The sequence below is a fragment of the Setaria italica genome, chromosome V (assembly GCF_000263155.2).
Source record: "Setaria italica strain Yugu1 chromosome V, Setaria_italica_v2.0, whole genome shotgun sequence".
Lineage (NCBI taxonomy): Eukaryota > Viridiplantae > Streptophyta > Magnoliopsida > Poales > Poaceae > Setaria > Setaria italica.
In genome coordinates, this window is record NC_028454.1 from 40,820,535 (window position 1) to 40,844,398 (window position 23,864).

The 23,864-nt window shown below is 50.3% G+C and overlaps 3 protein-coding genes and 2 non-coding genes across 7 annotated transcripts; 2 read left to right on the forward strand and 3 right to left on the reverse strand.

Moving 5' to 3' along the window:
* Positions 1–1,126: 1,126 nt before the first annotated feature.
* TRNAE-CUC lies at positions 1,127–1,199 on the reverse strand. Its single transcript has one exon. It is a non-coding gene; the product is annotated as a tRNA-Glu (tRNA).
* Positions 1,200–4,346: 3,147 nt separating this feature from the next.
* Positions 4,347–6,173, forward strand: LOC101772867. Its single transcript, XM_022826737.1, has 2 exons — positions 4,347–4,820; positions 4,953–6,173. Exons 1-2 carry the CDS (start codon positions 4,347–4,349, stop codon positions 6,171–6,173), a joined length of 1,695 nt encoding a protein of 564 aa, XP_022682472.1.
* A 3,018-nt stretch (positions 6,174–9,191) lies between these two features.
* TRNAE-CUC lies at positions 9,192–9,264 on the reverse strand. The gene has a single exon. It is a non-coding gene; the product is annotated as a tRNA-Glu (tRNA).
* A 7,238-nt stretch (positions 9,265–16,502) lies between these two features.
* On the forward strand, positions 16,503–21,022 carry LOC101777050 (putative respiratory burst oxidase homolog protein H). Its single transcript, XM_004970436.4, has 14 exons — positions 16,503–17,040; positions 17,582–17,744; positions 17,817–17,865; positions 17,953–18,066; positions 18,156–18,962; positions 19,067–19,162; positions 19,236–19,351; positions 19,437–19,539; positions 19,645–19,733; positions 19,839–19,989; positions 20,077–20,223; positions 20,318–20,446; positions 20,529–20,607; positions 20,690–21,022. The coding sequence occupies exons 1-14, from the start codon at positions 16,647–16,649 to the stop codon at positions 20,797–20,799; spliced, it is 2,547 nt and encodes an 848-aa protein (XP_004970493.1). The 5' UTR covers positions 16,503–16,646; the 3' UTR covers positions 20,800–21,022.
* On the reverse strand, positions 20,831–23,729 carry LOC101776112. 3 transcript variants are annotated; one of them, XM_012846316.2, is made up of 3 exons: positions 23,367–23,729; positions 22,883–22,977; positions 20,831–21,877 (listed from the first exon to the last, which is right to left on the reverse strand). In XM_012846316.2, the coding sequence occupies exon 3, from the start codon at positions 21,869–21,871 to the stop codon at positions 21,023–21,025; it is 849 nt and encodes a 282-aa protein (XP_012701770.1). In that variant the 5' UTR covers positions 21,872–21,877; positions 22,883–22,977; positions 23,367–23,729; the 3' UTR covers positions 20,831–21,022. The 3 variants fall into 3 exon arrangements, with proteins under 3 accessions (XP_012701770.1, XP_004970490.1, XP_004970491.1); XM_004970433.2 differs by having other exon boundaries at positions 22,097–22,977; XM_004970434.2 differs by lacking the exon at positions 22,883–22,977.
* Between the last annotated feature and the right edge of the window lie 135 nt (positions 23,730–23,864).

Sequence of the window (23,864 nt, forward strand, 5' to 3'; positions counted from 1 at the left end):
GGGACGAACAACAGAGAGAGGCCATCGACGCGATCGAAAACGTGGTGCTATATCATCTAGCACCGTCATCTTTGTCGTGTTTGTTTTCATCCAACGTGTCAGACAGCTAATTCAACTTGTCATGGCGGACCGGACGTTCCCTGAGCGTCCGTACGTCGTCGTTGGCTGTTCTGTGTTCTCTTCTGTTCGTCCACCCACCGCTCAGATCCAGCTCGCAGCCGGCCGGCAGCTCCAAGCCGCCAACGACTCCTCCCGTCCGGACCGTGCGCGTGATGCCGTGACCTACAGGGTTGCATGAAGCCACGAACCGTGCTCCCAGACCCAACCCGTCCCGTACAGGCAGATTCGGGCACCGGAAAGCCCCGGACAGACTCCACCTCTCAACCAGCCAGTCCTGTCGCGCTCAGTTAACGCAACGGGGTCATATGGGGGTACACGACCTTCGCGCCAAACGTGCTAGCCGGAGCACCGGTAAATCAGCAGCGATCCAGAGGGAGAACCGATGGGGAAGGACGTTACGTTACGGGATCACTGGGAGCTCCAGCAAGGCAGCAAACAGGGGACAGGGTACCTGTGGACCAGCGGCCGTCCTGGGCTCCTGGCAACAAAAGTGAGAGCGCCTAGGCACGCCGGTTCCCGGCCGGTGCGGCCTTCTCTCGGGGGTCGTAGCCGTGATAGCGTTGGTTTGGGCTTTTGGCAGACAAACCCATCCGACTCGGCATGATTTTCTTTCCTTTGTTCGCGCGAGTGATGCATCGGCGACGGCCGCTTTCTTTCTGCTTCCAGAAGAGAGAGAAGAATGAGTGCAGCAGTTACAGTTAACATAGGAGCAGAGGGTCGTGCTGCCTTTGTGTTTTCATTTTCCAAATTCAAGGAGAGTAGCAGCAGCACGGTTTCTTGGTGATGTACGATCTGCTGTGGTAGTCTCGCGACGTGTACTCAAAGATGGAACATATGGCAGTGCTCACTCGTGAATGCTTTACACAAAGAACCCTGTACTAGGAGTACTCGTGAGGCCGCAGTCCAGCGGATGCCAGTTTTGATTGATCGGGCTCGCCTCTCCACTAAAACAGAGCTCAGCTCGGCAGGGTCGTCGAAACACATAGTAAAAAGATTTTTAAAAAAGTTCCGTTGCCGGGACTCGAACCCGGGTCTCTCGGGTGAGAGCCGAGTATCCTAACCAGCTAGACTACAACGGAATGGTGACTGAAGCGTTCTGAACATTTACAGAACATTTCTAGTATTTGTGACTGAACGAGTCGCGGGCTCGGGCTGGCTCAAGCCGCGCGCCCCTCGTGGTGTTGCACTTGTGCAGGTGCGCCTGCGGGCTTTGGTTGTGCAGGTGTTGCATTCGTCCAACAAACACAATCACCATGCATGGATGCGTCGATCAGATCAATTAGTTGATCGAGCTTTCTCCCTGGCTCCAAGCTCGGGCCTGGAACTCCGAAAGATAGTCCAGCAGGGTGGTTGATCGACAACCAGTGCACCAATCAGGCAATCACCATGCATTGCATGCATGCGTACCTGCAGCTCGTGTAGGCAGGCATAGCATAGCAACCCTCGAGTCGTCGTATAGGTAGCAGCAGCAATGCAGCTCACGCGGCACCTCTTCACTACCTCCTCTGAGTCTTTTCCATCGGCAAGCTGAACAAGTTTTTGGGTGTCACGAGCCTGATTAGCCCGAAGATCATGGAAGCCCAGTACAGGATGTTGGCCCAACTCGACGTCGCCTTTGGAAGCCCAACAGCAAGTATTACGGTCCAAGCTGGAAGAACTGAGCATCCTGACTGGAACCTGCTCCTACTTGTTTCTCACGGCTCCGACCGAGTAAACCAGGTTTTCTGTAAGAGCATCTTCGACGTACTGCCCATTTTTAACTCTTGGTAAAAAGATTTCTCATACTAAGTTGCTTGGTCATTCCAACTGTTTCCATTTTTCAAATCCCAACAATTAAATTTCTCTCTAAAAATATACACTTTCCACCCACTCTAACAGCTCTCTATTTCGCACTATAACACCTTTTTCATTTTGCACTCCCCATTCTGACAATTATTGTACGTGGGATCCACACTTTGACAAGTTTGGCAAGTGTGAGAAAAAGTTAGCAAGTCGGATGGGATGGAGAGCCAAATAGCAACTCTATTGGATCACGATTTTCTTACTAACTTACCAAATTTTAGCTTAGCAAGTTGGATAGCAACTCGGAGTTGCTTAGGCTCCGTTTGGATATCTCGTGCTAAAGTTTAGCACCTGTCACATCGGATGTTTGGATGCTAATTAGAAGTATTAAACATAGTCTAATTATAAAACCAATTGCACAGATAGAGTTTAATTCGCGAGACAGATCTATTAAGCCTAATTAGTCCATGATTTGACAATGTGGTACTACAGTAATCATTTGCTAATGATGGATTAATTAGGCTTAATAGATTCATCTCGCGAATTAGCACAATGGTTCTACAATTAATTTTATAATCAGCTCATGTTTAATCTTTCTAATTAGCATTCGAACATCCAATATGATACTGCTAAAGGTCAGATATCAAACACCCCCTCGATTGGCCGGCGAATCTCGCCGTAGTCGGCGGCGAGATGTCGACTTCGAATTGTACTGCTACTTGTTACAAGAATCTCGTTATCTTAATCCCAGTAGTCGGATCGTAACATTGGGCTGGACCTTTTGGGCCCATGTTATCTTTCCTTTCCATTTGGCAAGTAGTAGTAGTGGGCCGTTTTTTTCTCCTCTCAAACAAACAAAACGAAAGCTATGTGTGTATCGCAGAGAGGGTGAAGATTTCCTTTTAATGAAGTTAGATGTTTGAGAGGGGATAATCTCAAAAAAACAAAAGATGTTTTGGGAGGGGAACGAGCGGGAGCCATAAATAATTCATGTTAAACTACCGCTGTTCTATTGATCCGTGGTGATTTTCTCACCAAAATTTCCTTTCAGCGATCCAAATACCCCCACGGGTCATGCACAATGCCCGATCTTATCGAAGAAACGAAAGTTTTTATTGGAACTGCACAATAAATGAAAACACTAGTTTAGGTAGGGCCGCACCCACAACCCACCTCATCACATAGGATCCCAGGTTTAGCCCCCTTTAGCACGACTTAGGCTAGAGGGGCTTCGACCTCACGCTACAGTAACGCGCACTATTTTTAGGGTTCGTATGGCAAGGCTGCGGTTGTGGCTGAAACGGCTGCAGCGGTGCGTTCTTAGTTTTTTTGTTTCGACTTGTCTGGATGGAAAAATGTTTGGCAAAACGGCTTCTCCTAGTTGCGTAACATGAATAAAAATGATGAAATGTATGCCCTTATCTTTTTTTTATTTTTCTCTTTTTCTTCCCTTATTGTTTCTCCTCTCTTTAATTTCCCTTCTCTCCTTATCCACTCCTCCGTCGCCTCCTGCCCTCATTTTCCCCGTTGCTCGGCTCTCGCTCGACCCCCCACCTCACCGTCACCCTCTACTCGATCCCCCCCGCCTCGCCTCCTTCCTCGCGTCACCGGCGCCTTCCGGCCGCACCTCTTCCCCTACACCACTTCCACCTTGCTCCCAGCGCTGTCCACCTCCACCTCGCGTCGCAACGCCGGCCGCCTCCACCCCGCGCCGCAGTGCCCGCCATCGCCCCCTGTCGATTGCTCATGCTGTGGCAAGCATGCGGGACCTCACGCGGAGTTGTGAGGCTGGGCGGGGCCACACCGATGGCTGCGGCATCCAGCCGTCCAGGTGAGGTAGTGGCAATTTTCTTATAATTGCGTTCAACTTCAGGGGTGTCTTGGTCTGATGGGGATGCGGGTTGGGGAGAGAGTTACAGGAGCCAGTTTTTTCGACTCCCCCTCTCTCAAATGGCTCCAGAGAGCGGATTTCGGGAGGCTTCTTCCCCTTAGCCGTTTTGTAGATGGCCCTTTGACAGGGCTTCATCTTCTGCTGATGGAGAAGCCGCAGCCGAAGCCTTGCCAAAGGGCATCTTAGCACCGTGCATTACTGTAGCATGAAGCTGGAATGTCTCAAAATGAACTAGGAAGAAGATGAAGCCGGTGAAGAAAAAAGTAGCTCCTCACGACTTCAATTCCACCTGCTACGGGACATTTGCGAAGTCGAAACCCCCTGGCCATTCCAAACGAGCCCTCAGAGTCGGTCGCATCACGCCCCGTCTTCGCAGGCCTTTCTTGCTCGCCACGCCCACGAAGCCGCCGCCTCCCATAAATCTCGTTCCAATCCGGCGCACCCATCTCATCTCCCATCGCCTTCCAGCCCCCAAACCCCTGCCTCCCTCCATCTCGATCTCGCCTCGATCGAAAACCCTACCACAATCCGCAACCCTCAGCGGCCGCCCGCCATGGCCCCGGCCTCCGCCCTTGTCGGCCCTCCCGTCGCCGTCGCCTTCAACGCCGATCCCAAGCCACAGCCGAAGCCGACGATCGGCTCGTCCCCCGACTACTCCTCCGACGAGAACTCATCCATGGATGAAGACTCGACGGAGAAGAAAGTGGTGTCGCGGTCCGCGCAGCCGCTCGCGTACGCCTCGTCCGGGGATCCCTGCGTCGACTTCTTCTTCCAGGTCGTCCCGGGCGTCACCTCCGATGCCGACCTCGCCGCGCTCCTCGACGTGGCCTGGTCCCGGGACGCGCTTACGGCCCTCAAGCTCGTCTGCCACCTCCGCGGCGTCCGCGGCCTCGGCAAATCCGACAGGGACGGCTTCTACGCCGCCGCGCTCTGGATGCACGCGCGCCACCCGCTCACCCTCGCCGCCAACCTCGCCAACTTCGCCAGGTTCGGGTGCCTCAAGGACCTCCCCGAGATCCTCTACCTCGTCCTCCACGGCCCCCGCGAGGAGGACCAGCGCAAGGGTGACGGCCGTCGCCGCCGCACGAAGCGCCGCCGCGGCGTCGACGAGGCGAAGGCCGCCAAGGAGAGGCTCAACAAGGAGGCGCAGCTGGCGCAGGCGGCGCTCGCTCGCTACGCGTCCGACGAGGCCTTCCGCCACCTCTACGACCGCGTCGCCGACACGTTCGCCGAGCTGCTCAAGTCCGACGTCGAACACCTGCGCGCCGGGGACACCTCCAAGATTGGGCTCGCCGCCAAGTGGTGCCCGTCGCTCCGCTCGTCCTACGACCGCGCGACCCTGCTCTGTGAGGCCATCGCCCGCCGCGTCTTCCCGCGCGAGTCGAACAAGGAGTACCTCGACCTCTCCGACAAGCACTACACCTACCGCGTCCGCAACCTGCTCCGCCGCGAGGTCCTGGTGCCGCTGCGCAAGGTGCTCGAGCTCCCGGAGGTGTACATGAGCGCGGGCCAGTGGGACGAACTTCCGTACGCGCGCGTGGCGTCCGTCGCCATGAACAAGTACAAGGAGGTGTTCCAGAAGCGCGACAAGCCCCGCGTGGTCGGCTTCTTCGACGATGTGCGCACGGGCCACGCAAGGGTGGCCGCTGGCGCGGTGCTGCCGCACGAGCTGATCGCCGCGGCTCTCAAGGGGGAGCACGACGAGGCGGCGGACCTCCAGTGGCGCAGCATGGTCTCCGCCCTCGCCGCGGAGGGCCGGCTGGACAACTGCATTGCGGTCTGCGGGCTCACCGGTGCCGCCACGGACCCTGCGGTCTCGGCCGCCGTCGCGCTGGGGCTCCTGATCTCGGAGCTGAGCCAGGAGCCGTGGAAGGGGAGGGTGATCACCTTCGACGAGACGCACCAGCTGCACAAGCTCCACGGCGGTAACCTCAAGGAGAAGCTGCAGCCGCTAGTGGCGGCCCTCGGTCCGCGCAAGAAGGGCGCCAACCTGCAGGGCGTCTTCAGTAAGATCCTGAGCACGGCGGTGGCGGGCGGGCTTCGCAGGGACATGATGGTGAAGAGGGTGTTCGTGCTAAGCGACATGGACTTCGACGGGTGGGCCGGCCCCGCGTCGGCGTGGGACACGGAGTACCAGGGCATCAGCAACCGCTTCAGCGACGAGGGGTTCGCGGCGCCGGAGGTGGTGTTCTGGAACTTGGGGACGTCCAAGTCTTCCATGCCGGTGGTGGCGGCGCAGGAGGGCGCGGCGCTGGTGAGCGGCTACTCCAAGAACCTGGTGCGTCTCTTCCTCGAGGCCGATGGCAATCTCACTCCAGCTGCCGTCATGGCCGACGCCATCTCCGGCCCGGAGTACGACGCGCTCAAGGTGTTCGACTGAGCTTTACCTTTTCCGTTATGCTGCTGATGCCTTCTTACAGTAGTATAAGGATATCTCTGTGGCTAGCTTCTCCTATCTGGCAATGTCAGGGTCTCCGAAGTTGGTTGCTCTTGTACCGGCTGCCCGGCAGGCAGTATCTTTTTTTGAATCGATGAATGCGTGAATTGCTAGCGAGCATTTGATATGCGCTGTGTGATGCGTGAAATCGTTCGAAATATGGTACATGTGCTGGCATTTGCAATGTGGTTTTGAATGCCGCTATACAAGTTTTGCTCGGGAGAAGGGGCTTTGATTAGGAGGGCAACTATTTTCTAGCATTCACAATGTTGTTTTGAATGCAACTATGTATACTGAAATCACTAGATAAACGTGTTCAAATAATATATAACCTGAGAGTTTATTCAGATAAGTAAAAAATTAAAAAGAGAGCATAATATTCTACTAGCACTTTCCACAACATTATTCACCTCTCTTAACTGAATTACGGGCAAAGTTGGCACAAAGAATAGGAACTTATTAGGACTCCCTCAAATTTAGCAGAGAAACTTGACCGCAACGGCTCCAAAAAGAAATCAAGCTTTGTATTTATCGTACACTTGCCCGGAGGAATCACTCCGCCATGCATCCCGGAGGAATCACTCCGCCATGCATCAGGCATCACTGGGATAATCGGATCATCTCTTCTTGCTCTTCTTTGGACCGTGCAGCCACCTGCCGATCAGAACAGGGATGCAGATTGCAGACTTTGCACGCCGTGGAAGAACAACGTGGACATGTGGTACGGTCACCCCCACCCCATTGATTTTCATGGACCATGCAACCCTTGGTTAAGTAAGCAGCTACCCTGCATGTCCCATTGACCAAACAGCAGCAACAAAGATCATGACTAGCTAATACGTAAAAATTTCGAGGGGCAAAACAAACATATTCTTCTTAAGGCTGCAACCACACAGATATTAGACAATAAACTGGCCTCCTTATTACAATATAATGCGGGGTTACATACATTAATAAACTAATTGGGGGCATCAGCAGTCCAGCACCATAATACAAGTTTGTTGGTGCCCTTCTTCTGTTATAAGTCCGCGACATTACATTGACACTGCTTAGGTCGGAGCACTGCCGTTCTCCGCCATACGCTCTTCAATATAGCGATCTCTCATCGACAAGACCATACTAAAAACATCTGGCCCCCGATTAAGGAGGTTAGACCCACCTCTGGCCAAATTGGAATCTTCATGAAAATGATGATCCCAACACCGACGAGGTTGATACGCAGCACCAGCAAACAAATATCCTACAAAACAATGAACAGCACAAGAAGAGTTTAGGGAAGTGTAAACGCATAATGCAAAAACCATTAGCAGACCAATTAAGGGCATAAAGCTAACAAATCAAACAAGGTGAATGGAAAATGGTTCAGACCCTAGAAATCGAAGATGCAGGGACGTAGAGCTGAAAGTTAACTGTTTTGAAGTGGGGGTTTAGAGTTTGAGATGATGCTGGACTTACAGCGTAGAGCATGGCGTTTCTGATATCATTATCCAAATCCACCCCGCCTCCTTGAGTCTGATGAGTACCTTGCTCAAGATCAACAAAGGTTGGCTGCTTGGGCTCCTGTGTCTTGGCCCTCCCTTCTTTTCCTTTTGTTTGGGCGATCACGGCCTTTGTTTTCTCCAAATTTGCCTTTTGTGATCTCCTGACCTCTCTGATAAACGTGCAGCACGAGCTGTTCTAGTCAATGCTAAATTTATACATTTTTCGAAACGAACCAGGCTGCCGATTATATTGAAAAAAGAAGAAGTTGCGGATTGGAAAGATAAAAATAATAAAAGAAAAATAAAACAAACTCACCCGGTTGGATTAGGACATCAACGCGGGTAGTCACTCAACTCAACACTGCCAGACCCGACCGGTTAAATTGGAACATCAACGTGGCCTCATCACTCCACTCGTCATGGCGGCACCCACCAACATCCACGCTCATAATACGACGGAATCTCCAGGCATGGTCCGGCGTCGATAAGGAAACTGATAGAAACAGACTGCACCACACCGAGAAGGCCACCACCATGCGGGACCCTCCGCTGTAATACTGCTGCAACACCACACTCTACCTGACAGGTGAAACCACCGAATCTGGACCTCTCGCAGGCTGCCTCGTAGTCGCCACCGTGATAACACCACGCGCAGGGGTCTCGCCACGCCCGCCATAGTACTCTATGTCATGGATCTGTTTCTTTTATCGCTATTCAAGTGGTGAGCAGGATTGCCCCGCTCTGCTTTTTGTCGATCAGTCAAGCCGATGCCACAAGGTCGATCTCGTGGCTTCAGTCGCGTAAAAGCATCCGCCGCCATAAGCCAGAGAGAAGTCGACCGACGAAATCAGACGCTGCGGCAGCACGGACCGAGGCCGATTTCGTCTCGGTTAGAGTTTTCCGAACGTGTGAAAGAGCCATGGGATACGTGGGCTAAGTTTTTGGGCTGCTGTGTTAGCCATGGGATACAAGGGCCATCATCGAAATCGTAATTTGGGCCCAGATGAAGACTTAACTTTCTCTAATGGGCCTCTTATCGGCCATCGTCGCATTAGGTCGCGCTTTTCTCTCTTTCTCCCCGCCGCACGCTTGACGCGCGTACCAGCCTCGCCACTCGCGCCAGTAGCCACTAGCCAGTAGCCACCATTGGAAAAAACCCCAACAGGCGACAGCCGACGGGTTCTAGCCCTCGCCTGACGCGGGGTGACGCCTGTTAGCAAATCCTTTTCAGTGACGCAGGACAGCAGGTCGATGCTTTGTGCCGGCAGGTTCAAGATCGCGCTGTGGTTGCTGTGCCGGTGTGGTCACGCGGATGTCGCGACTGGCAGTGGTAATGTGGGTGAGCTTCGCGATGGAATGCACACATTGCTAATTGATTTACATAGGACTGAAGTTGCAAGAAAACGAAAAAAAAAATTGAGGAAGGAGAGCAAGATGAGAAAAGTAGACGCTGAACGCTGCAAAAAAAAGCTAAAAAAGATTCCGTTGCCGGGACTCGAACCCGGGTCTCTCGGGTGAGAGCCGAGTATCCTAACCAGCTAGACTACAACGGAAGCTGTTTGGGGCGTATAACTGTTATTTTTATTTTGAACTAGAAAGAAGGGCCCATATTATTCTTCATAATAGGCTCATCTTGGACAGGATTTCTTTCTCATAAACAGGGACGACGCATCAACGACAATTCATCCACCTTTGCTATAAAAAAATTACAATAAATAAAAGGAGGAAGAAGTAGCAAAAAGATAGCTTGACTGTACTCACTCCACTTGGGAAAAGAGAGGTCTTCACTTTTTTTTAAGATAAAGAGAAAGGTCTCCACTTGAAATAACGGTAAAACTACTAAAGTTTATTGCTTCAAAACTACTAAAGTTTAATCATTGTGCACACTATCCAGCTCAATCATAACGTTTGTCATGCCTTGTCAATCCCTCGCTGCACTGCAACAACGAGATCAAAGCTTTTCCTACAAATAAAGAAATGGCATGGGATGGAATCGACGTCTTAATCGAAGCTTCTTTTTCCTAACAAACGGATCGAAACCCTCACTACGTTCCGTTCACATCATCTTGGTAGGGGCGGGGTCTCATCAAACAGGCACGGCATCATTGTTTTGATGCCAAGAGCAAGAGGAGCCCTCAGAAACCATTACCAGTGAAAAGTGATAGGGTTCGGCCCTCGGCTCACAATCACACACAATTCATACCAGATACCACCGCACTAGGCTTTCTGAATTTGTTTACGTGGAAATCCACGCATCACAGGATCACAGCAAAATCCTGGCAAGAAAGAAGAGAGAAAACAACCCAAACCCACTTGCCACCAAAAAGCTGCTACCGAATGCAACAAGAAAGGCAGTATGTTTCTGATTCTAGTTGCAACAGACAACACAAAATATTCGTGAAAGATAGGACTAGGATGTGCAAAGGAACAAATCTGGGGTGTCTTCTCCCCGGCTCAGGAAACCGTCTGTTCGTAAATCGTAAGACTCAAGACTGGTGGTCCTGAAAGAGACGTATGGACGCAGACTGCACAGACCAAGATCTCATCAAAGTCTTAGGCTGCAGTGCTAGCGTACTATACTGTCCGTCCAGCGACCTGATCATGGTGTTTCGCCCAGCTGAATAACCCCTGATGATCGCGAGAACGAAAGCAACGGCTCCTGTGTACTGCGTACGAATGGACAGGTCGCGGGAAGGACGGCGATGGCGACGGCGACTGGGTGTGATCGGGCCATCCAAATTTCCAAATGCTTTCCATGCTCGCGTCGCTGTAATCCACGTGTCTTATACCGTAACCACCTGTGTTAGCGAGAGATGCCGAACAAGAGAGGATAAGGAGGAAGCAGGTTTACGCTAACGAGAGCTCTCGGCAGTGCCGGAACAAAGACACCCGCAACCTGCCAGCTTAATGCGACTTCTTTACCTGAAGTGGTAAGTGGTAAGGAACGCTGCTGTGGCTTTCAGGTTCAATTTACTGCAGATTGAAGAGTGAACGCTGAACGGAGAAGAGTTCACTACAGTAGTTGCTTTCTTTTGAACAGGTAGGTGGGCTTGTGGCAGTGGAGCTGCCCATCAGTAATTTCGTTAGAAGTAAAATGCATAGAGGCCGGATACCGTGCTACAAACAGGGAGATCAAGAGATGGCATATAAACATAACCGTCCTATGATCGCCTAACCGCTGAAGAGAGCTGTGAACGGGAGCACATGGCCGTTTATCCTTTAAAAATATGAGTCGCATTACCAGCTCAACCCAAAGGTGGGCCATTCACTGTCAACAAAAGGAACGGCCTTCACTTGGTGGAGTAAATTAGGACCTTCTAGTAGCCTAGCACTACAGGAGTACAGGACACATACGGGGGTAGCGACACTGTATATTCAGATATTTCTATGGTTCAATTAGCCAGCTATTAGGAAAATTTTCTAATAACATCATGAAGTGATTTTTTAGATAAAGCTAAACAAGTATCCTACGTCTTTAGTTCAATTCAAGTGATTATGACATGCATAAGCCACTAGAATCTTACACGTAATCTGATAACTGAGACTAGACAGCAAAGACGAGAATCAAATGGTGCAATGTGTCTGCCTCCATAGTGGAGCCACACAAAGTTGAGAAAGAGAACCATCACTCATCAGTCAATTCCCAGTTGTTATCCATCCAACATTCACCATGATTTTAACAGTAGTAAAATAAAGAGATACCTGGACAAAGAGACATGCTTTGCCCTCCTGGATGGATGAATCGGTGAACCGAGATATCTGAATAGTGCTTGCTTTGAATTAGCTGTTGCTTCATATTCTCAAATTTCAGCAATACAGTAATGTGTATAGTATGAAGAATCGTTCGCAACAACTATTATTTCTTTAATTTGTTTTCAAATCTACGATTGATTTCTCTTTTTCTTGAATATATCATCTTTATATTAAGAAGGGAGAATAGAGAAAATGCAGAGGGAAAGACAAGATCCAAAATGATTACAGCTTCTCGTTCAACCTGTAGCCCTGTACCTTGATTTCCTGATTGGATACAGCTTTTGTGCAACCATTATATCCTTGGAAAGTGAAATGGACACGGTTTAGCAGCCAGGAATGAACTGTAAGCTTGACCAGAGAGGTAGCCCATGCATACGCGCCAGACGAGTCATAATCTGCCCTGGCTTGACCTTACCAGAAAAGCACAATACACCTAAATCACTATACAAATGCCAAAACTTGATTGTATTCTAACGCCTTGTTTATTCCTTCAAATGGTTGCTGTAGCCCCCAACTTGCTGATGTGCAAGCAAATAGGTGCCCACTTCATCCATGAATTCCATGGTACCGAAACCCCACTAGGGAGGACCCCCCCTACACACACCATTGCGGTTGCCTGTATGACTAAGATACACTAACCATCATCTCCCAGTGCTTGTCAAAATTATGCAGCCACATGTACTGACTGATCCAGTGCTCCCTGCATTATCTTGCACCTCTCCTCTTTCCATCGCGTTGCCCCATAGCTGTTTCGATACCGATGTGCACGTAGTACGATCTTGATTAGGTGATTTGCCAAGCAGCCTTTTACATGTGTGGGAACACCTGGACATCACCGAGTTTGTTACGCCCACGAACGACCTCTGAAAACGATAAGCTACCTGCGCAGCGACAAGACCTCGACCATTTCCCCTTGGCAGAGAGCAGCCGGAAGCTCGATTAAGCACCTGATTGAAATGGGAGTCATAATGCCGATCAGCTCTGTTCCTCCTAACGATCGTACCGTAGCAGACACCGATTCGCAGAATGAATGAATGCCTCCTTTAGTTTTTAGGCAGGGGAGCAGGTAAACAAAACCGTCAGAAAGTGATCACAGCCATGTGCTTAGCGTATCCTCCAGTGGTATCATAGATTACCGATCCGTGTACCTCCACTAAAATAATCGGTCGGTTTGCTCTCCTGCCAGTTGCCACATAGTCGCCGAAGCACACAGGAAACAACAGGAGCAGACAAGCCGGAATGAACGCGCCTGCGTTTTTCCTACGGTTTCGGCGGCAACCTCCGTACGCGCGGCATAGAAAAACCCCGTCGGAAACGAGAGACTCAGCGAGAGGAGAGGAGGTTGGTTGGGCGCGGTGGAGGTGTTGCGTTGCCTCTGACTCCGGCGTCTGGTCTCCCTCTCCTGCCCCCGCCCAATAACCCCCAACGTGCGGCCCAGTCTCTCGCCACCAAATTCGCGACGACCCCCGCGGCCTGATTGATCGGGGCGGCGTGCGAGACATGCGGGGGGTAGCAGGCTGCGACCGCGATCGTCTCGCGCGCCTCTCGTCTCGTGAGAGATCGGTTGGGTTCGTCTCCCCTGCAGCAGGAATGCAGGATGATGGTGGTGATCCTAGTCTTGGCGTATAAACAACTGCGGCTCGGAACATTCTACTCCGAGCGCCATTTCTTTAGTGCCAAGCACAACGTCGCACGGCTACGGATTCAACAAGGCCGCGCCGCGCCGGCCCTCTCCGCGTAACTGAAGAATCCGGTGAACGGACGCCAAAGATCGTAGCACCTAATAAAGAAAACCCTTTGCAATGATGGAGCACCAAATCATAGGGATGCCCGGCTTTGGCTGGGTTGGATTCTGGAAACGATCACTCGGTCTATCGTTGGTCCAGTCTGAACACGGCTTTATCTAACCAAACCGATCGTAAGGTCTTGTGCACATTTCTTTTTTCTGAAATGTGAGTTGCAGTTTCTGATTTCTATGACTAAACGCACTCAGCATTCTAGCTATTATAGGTCGAAAGGAGCCTCATGATAATCTCCCTTTCCCTGCTGATCGCAAAAGGAAAACCAAACCAACGTTAAGCTCGCTGTCAGTCGAGCTGGCGGGTGGCTGCCGGGCAGCGGCAGAGCGACGCGGGCCATGGCCGGAGGAGGGACCCCGATGGACGAGGAGCACGTGCGGCTAACCACCGTGGGCCGTGGCCCCCCACGCAGGACGTCTGCGCACTCATCGCCTCGTCCGGCGACGCGAGCTTGCCCTCTGGCTGACACTGATAGAGACCCACCGACAGCGAGCTCCACTGCCTCGCAAGCAAAAGGCGATCAGTAACCGGCACCACTCATTCTTAAGCTCCCTAGCTCCGTCTGGCCTGGTTCAGGTGTCTCGTTTCTAGCCGTCGTGGGCGCGAGAGCAGCATGGCGCCATGGCCCGACGGCCACCCGTCGTGCGGATGTGGCGTGACGGTTAGGTTGAACGAACGTCCACGGCTTGTCCTCGGCGACAGCTTCATCGTGTACCGGCAGACTCAGCAGCTGTTGATTGCATATGCAGTTTCCAGCTGCCGACGACTGAAGTATGAAGAAGCTCTTAGCTGTGTTACAATTTGGAGACTCAGGGGTCAACAAATTTGGTGAGCTAACAACCTTCGTGTCGTTTCAGTCTTATTGACCAAAAATCTTGGGTGGAAAATGTGTTTCTCTGCAGGGTGATTCCTATTATTTGGTGACATAGACGAGTGAAGCATGCATGCTTGCTAAAGCTGTCCTAGCAGGACCATTTTTTTTTCAGAGGTTGCAATGATAGTTCGTGGTAAAGATGCCTGAAATAAAGTATTCCAGACAGGATTTCAGATCATTGGCGCCTTTCGCAAAAGCTCGACATGGCAACAATACGCATGGCTTTCACATCTGATGCTCTTTTGCAAACCGAAAAGAAACAAGGCTACCTGACACTGACAGGCAGTACGCCACACCCACGGATTTTCAGATGCGTTAAGAAAAAGGATACAATACCTGGCTGCTGACAGCGTTCATGCACTCACAAAAGCAAGGTATACCAGCACCGGCACGATTTACCTTGACATGTACTGCGAGACAAATTCTCCCTGAACCCGATCACAACGCCTGCGCTTTCCGACGTCAGGGATCACGTGGCTCGCTCGGGCTTCTGACATCCCCACCTCACCAAATCCAGTGGCCATGCTTGATGCATGCGTCTCGTACGTCTCGTTCCTGCTCGGACACGAGAATACGAGATGGCTGGCCGGCAGCAACAGGGTTCCAGATCAGCGTCTCCATGCTCCAACAGTAACCCATCATCATGCCTTCCGGCATGCGATCGAGGAGATATGGATTCTCTTGCCTTAGAATCACATCAAGCTCTAGGTGCCCCTTACCTTTCGCAGCCACTTCGATCGGCTGAGAAAGTGTGTTGCTTGGCCCCGTGCGTGTTTGCAGAGAACAGGAAATCTTCAACATGCCTCCATTGTACTCTTGCAAGACTCCTCTACAGTTAAGTACTTGTGATCATCTAATACTAGTACACTACAGCCAAAAGAATGTGATCGTCTTCATGCATTTCTGATGAAGATAGTATATACGTAGGATTTTTTTTTTCCAGCATGCCCGGCGACAAATACGGGCGGCCGCATGGATATCAGGATATGCACGGGCCTTGCACACATCGGGCTAAGTAACATCAGCACATATCCGGCCGGAGGATAAACTTGTTTGGATTCAAGAAGCTAGCCGGCGATCGTGTGGCTCCAGCCTCTACTACGATACATTGCACGTTTTCCATTTTGTTGCTCCGAAATGAGGAAGAGATCGAACATTTGGCAAAAACCATTTTTGCAAGGTCTGGCCTTCGTCGTACGCGACAAGCATAAATTGACATCAGTGTGCGATGTGCATGGCGGGGGTCTTGGCACATGTTTTTTTTTGGGGCAGGGGCGCCTTGTTTGTTTGTCATAACTCATGATTAATTAAGTGCAGATCAGCGAACGGAGCGTAGCTCAGCTGGTAAGATTCTTTGTGGTGGAATCTGCCCATCATACCATTAGGGTTCAAGTCCTCGACTCGATACTGGTGTTTGTATTTTTCTGAATTTATTCCAAGATTTAATAGGCGCTATTCTTTCAGTGGGTGGTAGGTGATGTACCCATCGATAGTCAGACGTCACTGATGACTTCATCAATCTCGAGAATTTGCCAGCCCAATCTTTCGGAGATGCTCATAGGGTAGGGTTGCATGCATGTGGTCGTAGAGTCGAGTGCATATGTGTATGTGAGCACCTGCGGTTTAGAAAAAAAATTAAGTGCAGATCACGCTGCACGGAACCACGCTGTGTATACACTCTCTTAGATGAGAGGTTGACAATTTGGCATGTACGTGCACGGTGTCACTGAAACGTGGCTCCAACGCTAAAACCATGCAATGTCCTGCGTCTGGAACTAATGATTTATAAACCAAACAGTTGAGAGTTGAGGGTTCATCTTCATCAATAAGACAATAATACCCTAGTCCTTTAACAAAAATTAAATAAATTGGACACTGATACGCCTATAGCTTTTGTCCTCCACCATCCGGGGCCCAGCTGCCAGCGGGCAAAGCCTGAGACCAGCCTGCGCACACGACAAGCACCAACAGGCCCCCACTTTCTTCCCGGGCCCACACCGTCAGACTCCTCCAAGCACCGTGCACCGCCGTCCCACCTCCAAAAGAGCAGGCGCCACGTTTCTCTCCCCGCCTACCTAACGCCCCCTTCCCATCTCTCTCCACACGTTCCTCATCCGACGGAGCGCGGACGCCCACGCTTGCACGGGCACGGCCTTGCCCGTGCGAGAAGCAAGGAGAAACTCGCGCGACACGGTGGCGCGGTGCCCACGTCTCGCCGACCTGATATCTCGCGGAGGGGTGGGGTGAGCCACGCGGGCCGCGGATCCCGCATCCGACGGCTCGCGCGCCGTCGTCAGGTCGATCGCTGTGGCAGCGCGGCGCCTCAACGGCTATAACTGGGAAGGGACGCGCATGTTACCCGCCATCTCTGTCCCCTTCCTCCTCTTGCCATCCCCACCCGGCCACCCCTCACCCGCGCGGGTGGGCCCAGCTGTCTTCCTCCTCCTCAGCTGAGAGCGAGCCGGCCGGCGGCGAGCGGCATTGCGGTCGGCTGGTCGGTGGCGCGGGCATGGCGGGGTACGGGGACCGGCGGTCGCCACCGCTGGATGGCATCGCCGTCGACGGGGGCGGCAGGGCGCAGTCGCCGGGGGCGGGGACGGGGAGGCTCCCGCCGCCGCCGGGCGGGTTCGCGCGCGGGCTCATGAAGCAGCCGTCGCGGCTGGCGTCGGGGGTGCGGCAGTTCGCGTCGAGGGTGTCGATGAAGGTGCCCGAGGGAGTGGCCGGGATGCGCCCGGGCCGGATGACGCGGATGCAGTCCAGCGCCCAGATGGGGCTCCGCGGCCTCCGGTTCCTCGACAAGACCTCCGGCGGGAAGGAGGGGTGGAAGGCCGTCGAGCGCCGCTTCGACGAGATGACAAAGGGCAGCGGGCGACTCCAGAAGGAGAGCTTTGGCAAGTGCATCGGTGAGTAGTACTTCCGATCGAGTTGGCCACTTTTGTCGGTTGGGTTGGGCATGCGCTGGCTGAGTGGTTGGTGCGCTCCAGAGTGCAAATAAACTCCAAACAATCAATCCCCGATAAAAACTACAAGGGCCGTGGTATAACAGCAATGAATATGCATCGGAATCTTGTGTTTTGTGAATTTGTTTTGTTTATTTAGAATCATTTTTGTGCTTGAAACAGCTCTTTGATGATACCATGAACTGTGCCTGTTTCTCCGAAAGAGTTGGCAGGACAAGCCTACCTAACTGAGATCCACTTTCTCCCCAAGAGTCACTGACGAATTTTATCCAGAATGGTCCTTGAACAGTAATAAACTTGAACAAACGAGATCCTAGCACGCAGCCACCACCATAATTCTACCCCATGCTTTGATCAGTGAGAAAGTTGAAGTAGGCGATGCAATAGTAGCAGTAAAATCGTTTCTGAGTATCAGTGTTCATCTTCGCTGGTGCCTGTGATCGATGGATGATCCGTGGTTTACTGATTCATCTCCTTCTCAAAGGCATGGGGGACTCCAAGGAGTTTGCCGGGGAGCTGTTCGTCTCTCTGGCGCGGCGGCGGAACGTGGAGCCAGAGGACGGCATCACCAAGGAGCAACTCAAGGAGTTCTGGGAGGAGATGACCGACCAGAACTTCGACTCGCGGCTGCGCATTTTCTTTGACATGTAAAGGTCCACCGCCTTCCCGCGCCAATGAAATTTTTTCATAAACTGACGGAGCGAACCCTGCTGATACAGGTGCGACAAGAACGGTGATGGGATGCTCACGGAAGACGAAGTCAAAGAGGTGAACAAGAGGGATTCACTGAGCTGGATTATCAGACATTTAAAGATGAAATTTCAACGAATTATTTTTTTTACTTTTTTCCGGTAGGTTATTATACTCAGTGCGTCAGCGAACAAGCTGGCCAAGTTGAAGGGGCACGCGGCGACCTACGCGTCACTGATCATGGAGGAGCTCGACCCAGACGACCGTGGCTACATCGAGGTCGTGTCCGCACAGACACATTGTTTTATTTCCCACCAAGAGGGACTAATAATGATCTGGTATGCTCACGGCGTGCTTCGACAATGCAGATTTGGCAGCTGGAGACGCTGCTCCGTGGCATGGTGAGCGCGCAGGCGCCGGAGAAGCTGAAGCGCACGACGTCGAGCCTGGCGCGCACGATGATCCCATCGCGGTACCGGAGCCCGCTGAAGCGGCACCTATCCAAGACGGCGGACTTCATCCACGAGAACTGGAAGCGGATATGGCTCGTCACGCTGTGGCTGGTCGTCAACCTCGCCCTGTTCGTGTTCAAGTTCGAGCAGTACAAGCGCCGGACCTCGTTCCAGGTGATGGGCTACTGCGTCTGTGTCGCCAAGGGTGCTGCCGAGACCCTCAAGCTCAACATGGCGCTCATCCTGCTACCCGTCTGCCGGAACACATTGACGACGCTCAGGTCCACCGCGCTCAACCATGTCATACCCTTCGACGACAACATCAACTTCCACAAGATCATGGCGCTGTCGATTGCTATTGCCACGGCGATCCACACGCTCGCGCACGTCACCTGCGACTTCCCGAGGCTGACCAGCTACCCAATGGACAAGTTCATGGCCACCTTGGGGTCGAACTTTCACTACAAGCAGCCAACGTACTCGGACCTGCTTCAGAGCATACCGGGGGTCACCGGCATCCTCATGATCATCATAATGTCCTTCTCCTTCACGCTGGCAACGCACTCCTTCAGGCGGAGCGTGGTGAAGCTGCCGTCGCCCCTGCACCACCTTGCCGGTTTCAATGCCTTCTGGTACGCCCACCACCTGCTGGTCCTCGCGTATATCCTGCTGGTGGTGCACTCCTACTTCATATTCCTCACCAGGGAGTGGTACAAGAAGACGGTAATCCTCACACACCTTCCTTTAACTTGTTACTCTTTTTTTCCATTCAATTCAATCTTGGGAACAGTGAAATGACCTGTTCATGATCTCAATTGTTCATTCAGACATGGATGTACCTGATTGTCCCTGTCCTCTTCTATGCCTGTGAAAGAACTATCAGAAAAGTCCGTGAGAACAACTATCGCGTGAGCATTCTGAAGGTAAGCTACTGAATTAACATGATTTGGTTCATTCTGAATGAACTGGTAATTGAATGCGGCGATGTATATGCAGGCATCAATTTATCCGGGAAATGTGCTCTCTATTCACATGAAGAAGCCACCAGGCTTCAAGTACAAGAGTGGAATGTACCTATTTGTAAAATGCCCAGATGTCTCGCCTTTCGAATGGTATCATTTCAGCAACTGTTACGAGCATGTCCAAGAAGTATTTATCTGAGATTCTTGCTTACAGTTCTCTGGTTTTCACTTGCAGGCACCCTTTCTCTATTACTTCTGCACCAGGTGATGACTACTTGAGCGTACATATCCGTACGCTTGGTGACTGGACATCTGAACTTCGAAACCATTTTGGAAAGGTCAGTTTGAGGAAACACAACTGCAAGAGTAGAAATATCTTTTATTTAAGAATTATTAAAGAATAACGTGGATTATCGAAAATGAACAACTTCGGAATCGTACAGGCTTGTGAGGCACAAGTAACTTCCAAGAAGGCCACCCTCACAAGACTTGAAACTACAGTTGTGGCAGATGCCCAGATAGAGGACACCAGGTGCTTGGCTTCATATTTTTCATATTCTAATCTTTATTGGTTTTGAGATGTCATTGACACTTGCAAACATTTCCTAACTTGATCAGCATTTTTGTGTTGCCTTAGGTTTCCGAGGGTCTACATTGATGGGCCTTATGGAGCACCAGCACAGAATTACAAGAAATATGATATTCTTTTGCTTATCGGTCTTGGAATTGGAGCAACTCCTTTCATCAGCATACTGAAGGATATGTTGAACAACCTAAAATCCAACGAAGTAAATTTCTCTTTTCATGCAAATTATTACTTCTAATGCTATAAAACTCAAGGATAGTTGATAACTATATTAATTCGATCTCAACAGGAGGTAGAGAGCATCCACGGCTCTGAGATAGGCAGCTTCAAGAACAATGGCCCAGGAAGAGCTTACTTTTACTGGGTTACCAGGGAGCAAGGATCCTTCGAATGGTTCAAAGGAGTCATGAATGATGTTGCTGAAAGCGACCACAGCGTACCGTCTCACTCTTATTTCCCTGAACTGCATCTTCCCGTGCCATCCTTCCATCCGCAGAAACAGAAATTAATAGAAAATCTGGCTACTGCAGAATGTTATAGAGATGCACAATTACCTAACCAGCGTCTATGAAGAAGGCGACGCAAGGTCAGCTCTGATTGCCATGGTCCAATCACTTCAGCATGCAAAAAATGGCGTGGACATCGTCTCTGGCAGCAGGGTATTCTCTCCATCTTCTCGCTTTGTTCAATCTGCAAATGATTTCACATATTGTTTTTGTTTATCCGATTCCTCTGTTGCAGATTCGGACACATTTTGCAAGACCAAATTGGAGAAAAGTATTCTCTGATTTGGCCAATGCCCACAGGAACTCTCGCATCGGTGAGCTACTTTAACGGATTATCTTGTCACAATATAATTCAACTTCTAAGTGCGACCGCTAATGTATTCTTAAAACTTTCAGGCGTTTTCTACTGCGGATCTCCAACGCTCACAAAACAACTCAAGGAACTTTCAAAAGAATTCAGCCAGACAACAACGACTAGGTTCCATTTCCACAAGGAAAACTTCTAAGACCATATGTACCAGAAGAATTTCAAACAGATTGCAAAATGCAAACATACTTGTATAGGAAGGATTACAATAGGATTGGTATAGCAGACTTAGCTTTACAAGTTTTGTTGTACGCCAGGTTGTACAAAATATGGGTTGAAAGCTAGATGTAAGCATCATACATAGATTCTGAAATGCTCACAGATTTCTATATTGGAGAAGCGAAACTACTTGTTTCCTAGAACTACTGAGTTCCTGATGATGTGCCTTGGACACGCAAACTTTCTCTTTTAAGTTTTTCTGCCCGAGCTGTCATTGTATTGCGCATAAGGGTGCTATTCTGTTGCCTGGAAGATTCTTGCGCATTGTCTTGCACTGGCACAAGAGCCAGAGAATCCGGAATGTTTTCTGCGCTCTGAGAATTTCCAGAAGCATTTCTGTTCTTCGGAGGCCTGCCTCTTTTTTTAGGTGGATTATTAGCAGATAAAGATCCATCTTTTCGAGGCCTGCCCCTCTTTCTAGGTTGATTACAAGCCAGCAAGCATGCTCGAGCATTTCCTCCTGCTGTGACAGCCACTAACTGACCACTCATTGCATCATTGTCCGATTGTTGGCCTTGGCCTTCTACTCCAACATTTGGTGTTTTCTTTGTATTACCATCCATTGTAGCATAAACTTTCTTTGGTCTACCCACCTTAGGAACTGATCCCTGAACTTTGAATTTGTCCATAACAAGTGTTTTTAGTGGAACAGTTATGTCCAACGGTAGCAGGATCTCCTCGAGTTCACACCATTCAAGATCTTCCTGGTCTCCATCATCATAGATGACATTGTACCAGTTGCTTTCACTGTCATACTTGGCTACTTTCCCAACGTAATACGTGTCTCCGAAAAGCTTCCTCACTTTCCTCCCTTCTAGCCACTCACCAAAACGAGGATCAACTTGAGATTCTGCATCATTTTTTACCTCAGGTTGAGAACCAGCAGTGCAATCAGGGGGCAAGTCTGGAACACCATTGATAATGATGGCAGGCTCTCTGGCAACTTTGATGACAGATGCAGCTTCTGACTCTTTGCCATCAGCCCCTTTCATGGTACTCTATAAAAAACATATGAAAAAAATCAGAAAACAAGTTGATATATGCTGGCATTAAGCAAGAGGTCACAGGGCTGGCAGCAATGAACCAAGGAACTCACAGTTCACAGCTATAATATTATGCAGGACTTAGCTGACTCAGGGATGTGGACACAAGACACATAAAAGGTATTTGCAAACACCTAGGAAGTACTGTACTTCACAGAAAAGAAATATTATTACCAACTGAGTTTCAACATGGCACTGGACACCTGTTACCCTCAACTAACACTAGCACTTTCCTCTGTCAAGCCACCCATATAAGCATTGTAGTAGGGATTGCAACCAGTAGCTCATGCTTAAACTGGTGATTTTCCAGTTGTGCTTCTCGTTTAGGAATCAACTTGCAATGAATCAAATGACAATCTAAAACATAACAATGATAAGTACATCAGCTTTAACTTTGCCATTACAGTTTCAAGATTAAACTCAATTGAGATTGTTTATTACTTTATATTAGGCCTTCCAGACAAAATGGCTGCCATAAGTGGCATCACTATTTTTTCCATATGGTTTTGTTTGGGGGAAGGGTGAAAACTAATGGGCACAGACTAACTGTTAGTACCCCCAACCAACTTCTAAACCTTCCAACTCGGATAATAATTATAATCCAGCTATCTAAGTCTGCCCAGGACATGACTATCTTTTTCAAGTTGGGTCAGACAAAAACTAGGTTAGAAATTTCAGCGAAACTACCAAATGATCCCCATATTGAACACACAAGTAGATGCTGGGTTGAACCTGCATCTCTGTGCATTTTCCAATCTAACAAAAAATAATTTTTCATGGAAAGAATACAAAACAATAGGTTAAATTGGACACAATATCTCCATTTGTTCCCTGGATTTTTTTCAATCAGATACCCAAATGTGAAATAAATCTCATGATGAAAGTATGCATAGTTAAGCTGCTGAAGTACTAGTACTACTACTAATAGGATTCAGGAGTAGGACTACAGAAAAATTATACAAGTCCTATGGTTCCCCATGGGTCTGAAGACAAGTATTCACATCAACCACCATTTCTCAAATCTCGATGGCGATACCATTTTACAGTCCATGTTCCTGACCAAAGGAAACATTAAGTTCAGAGGAAACTGGGTCAACAAATTATTTTACTAGCAAGAGAACATGTCAATGACAGATTAGGACTATAGGTATTTTCGACGAAAAGAGGTAGAGCTTAGACAGGCTACTGCTAACAGAACACAACAGGGCTTAAGTTCAGTTGAGATCTTCAGTTTAAAACAACTGTCCATTCAATTCATATTGGAGACGGATGCAGGGGCGGACCCAGTTTAGGACATGGGTGTACACATGTACATCCGATAATTGCTTGAAAAAAATTCGAAGTTTTGAAGAATACATGGTCAGATCCAAATATAAATAGCATACATCAGGGTTTGGGGATTCGATTCCGCACCGCAGGAAGGGAAGGGAATAGGTGGGCGTACCTGTCTGATGTTCGTCGCGGCGCCCGACGAAGGCCAGATGGTCGACCGACAAAAGACCTGGCAGTGGCTGCTCGCCTTGTCGTCGCCGCTAGGAAATAAGGCCGAGAGGGTTGGGTGGAGCGGAGAAAGGCAAAGGAAAGGGAAAATTGGCCGCTGGGAAACAAAAGCCTGAGTCCAGGCGCGGGGAGGAGGGGCTTCAGCTGCGAGGCGCACGCGGGCGCAAGGGAGGATGGGGAGGGCGGCTCGGCCGGTCGGGGTTGGAGAAGACGGACTGCTGCGGCGGCGGCGTCGCTTTTCTGCGGCACCTGAGCGGAGCGGAGCGGACTTTAGGAGCCGAAGGGTGCTTGGGCTGGACGCCCGGGCCTTTGGTTGGGCCAACATGGGAGAGACCTGAGTAAATCTGGAGAGGGAGCAAAAGCCGCCCGGTTCGTACAGAACCGCCCGGTTTGTCGGCTGTTACGGTTTTATCGGTCCGATTGCATGGACGACGGTCTATTA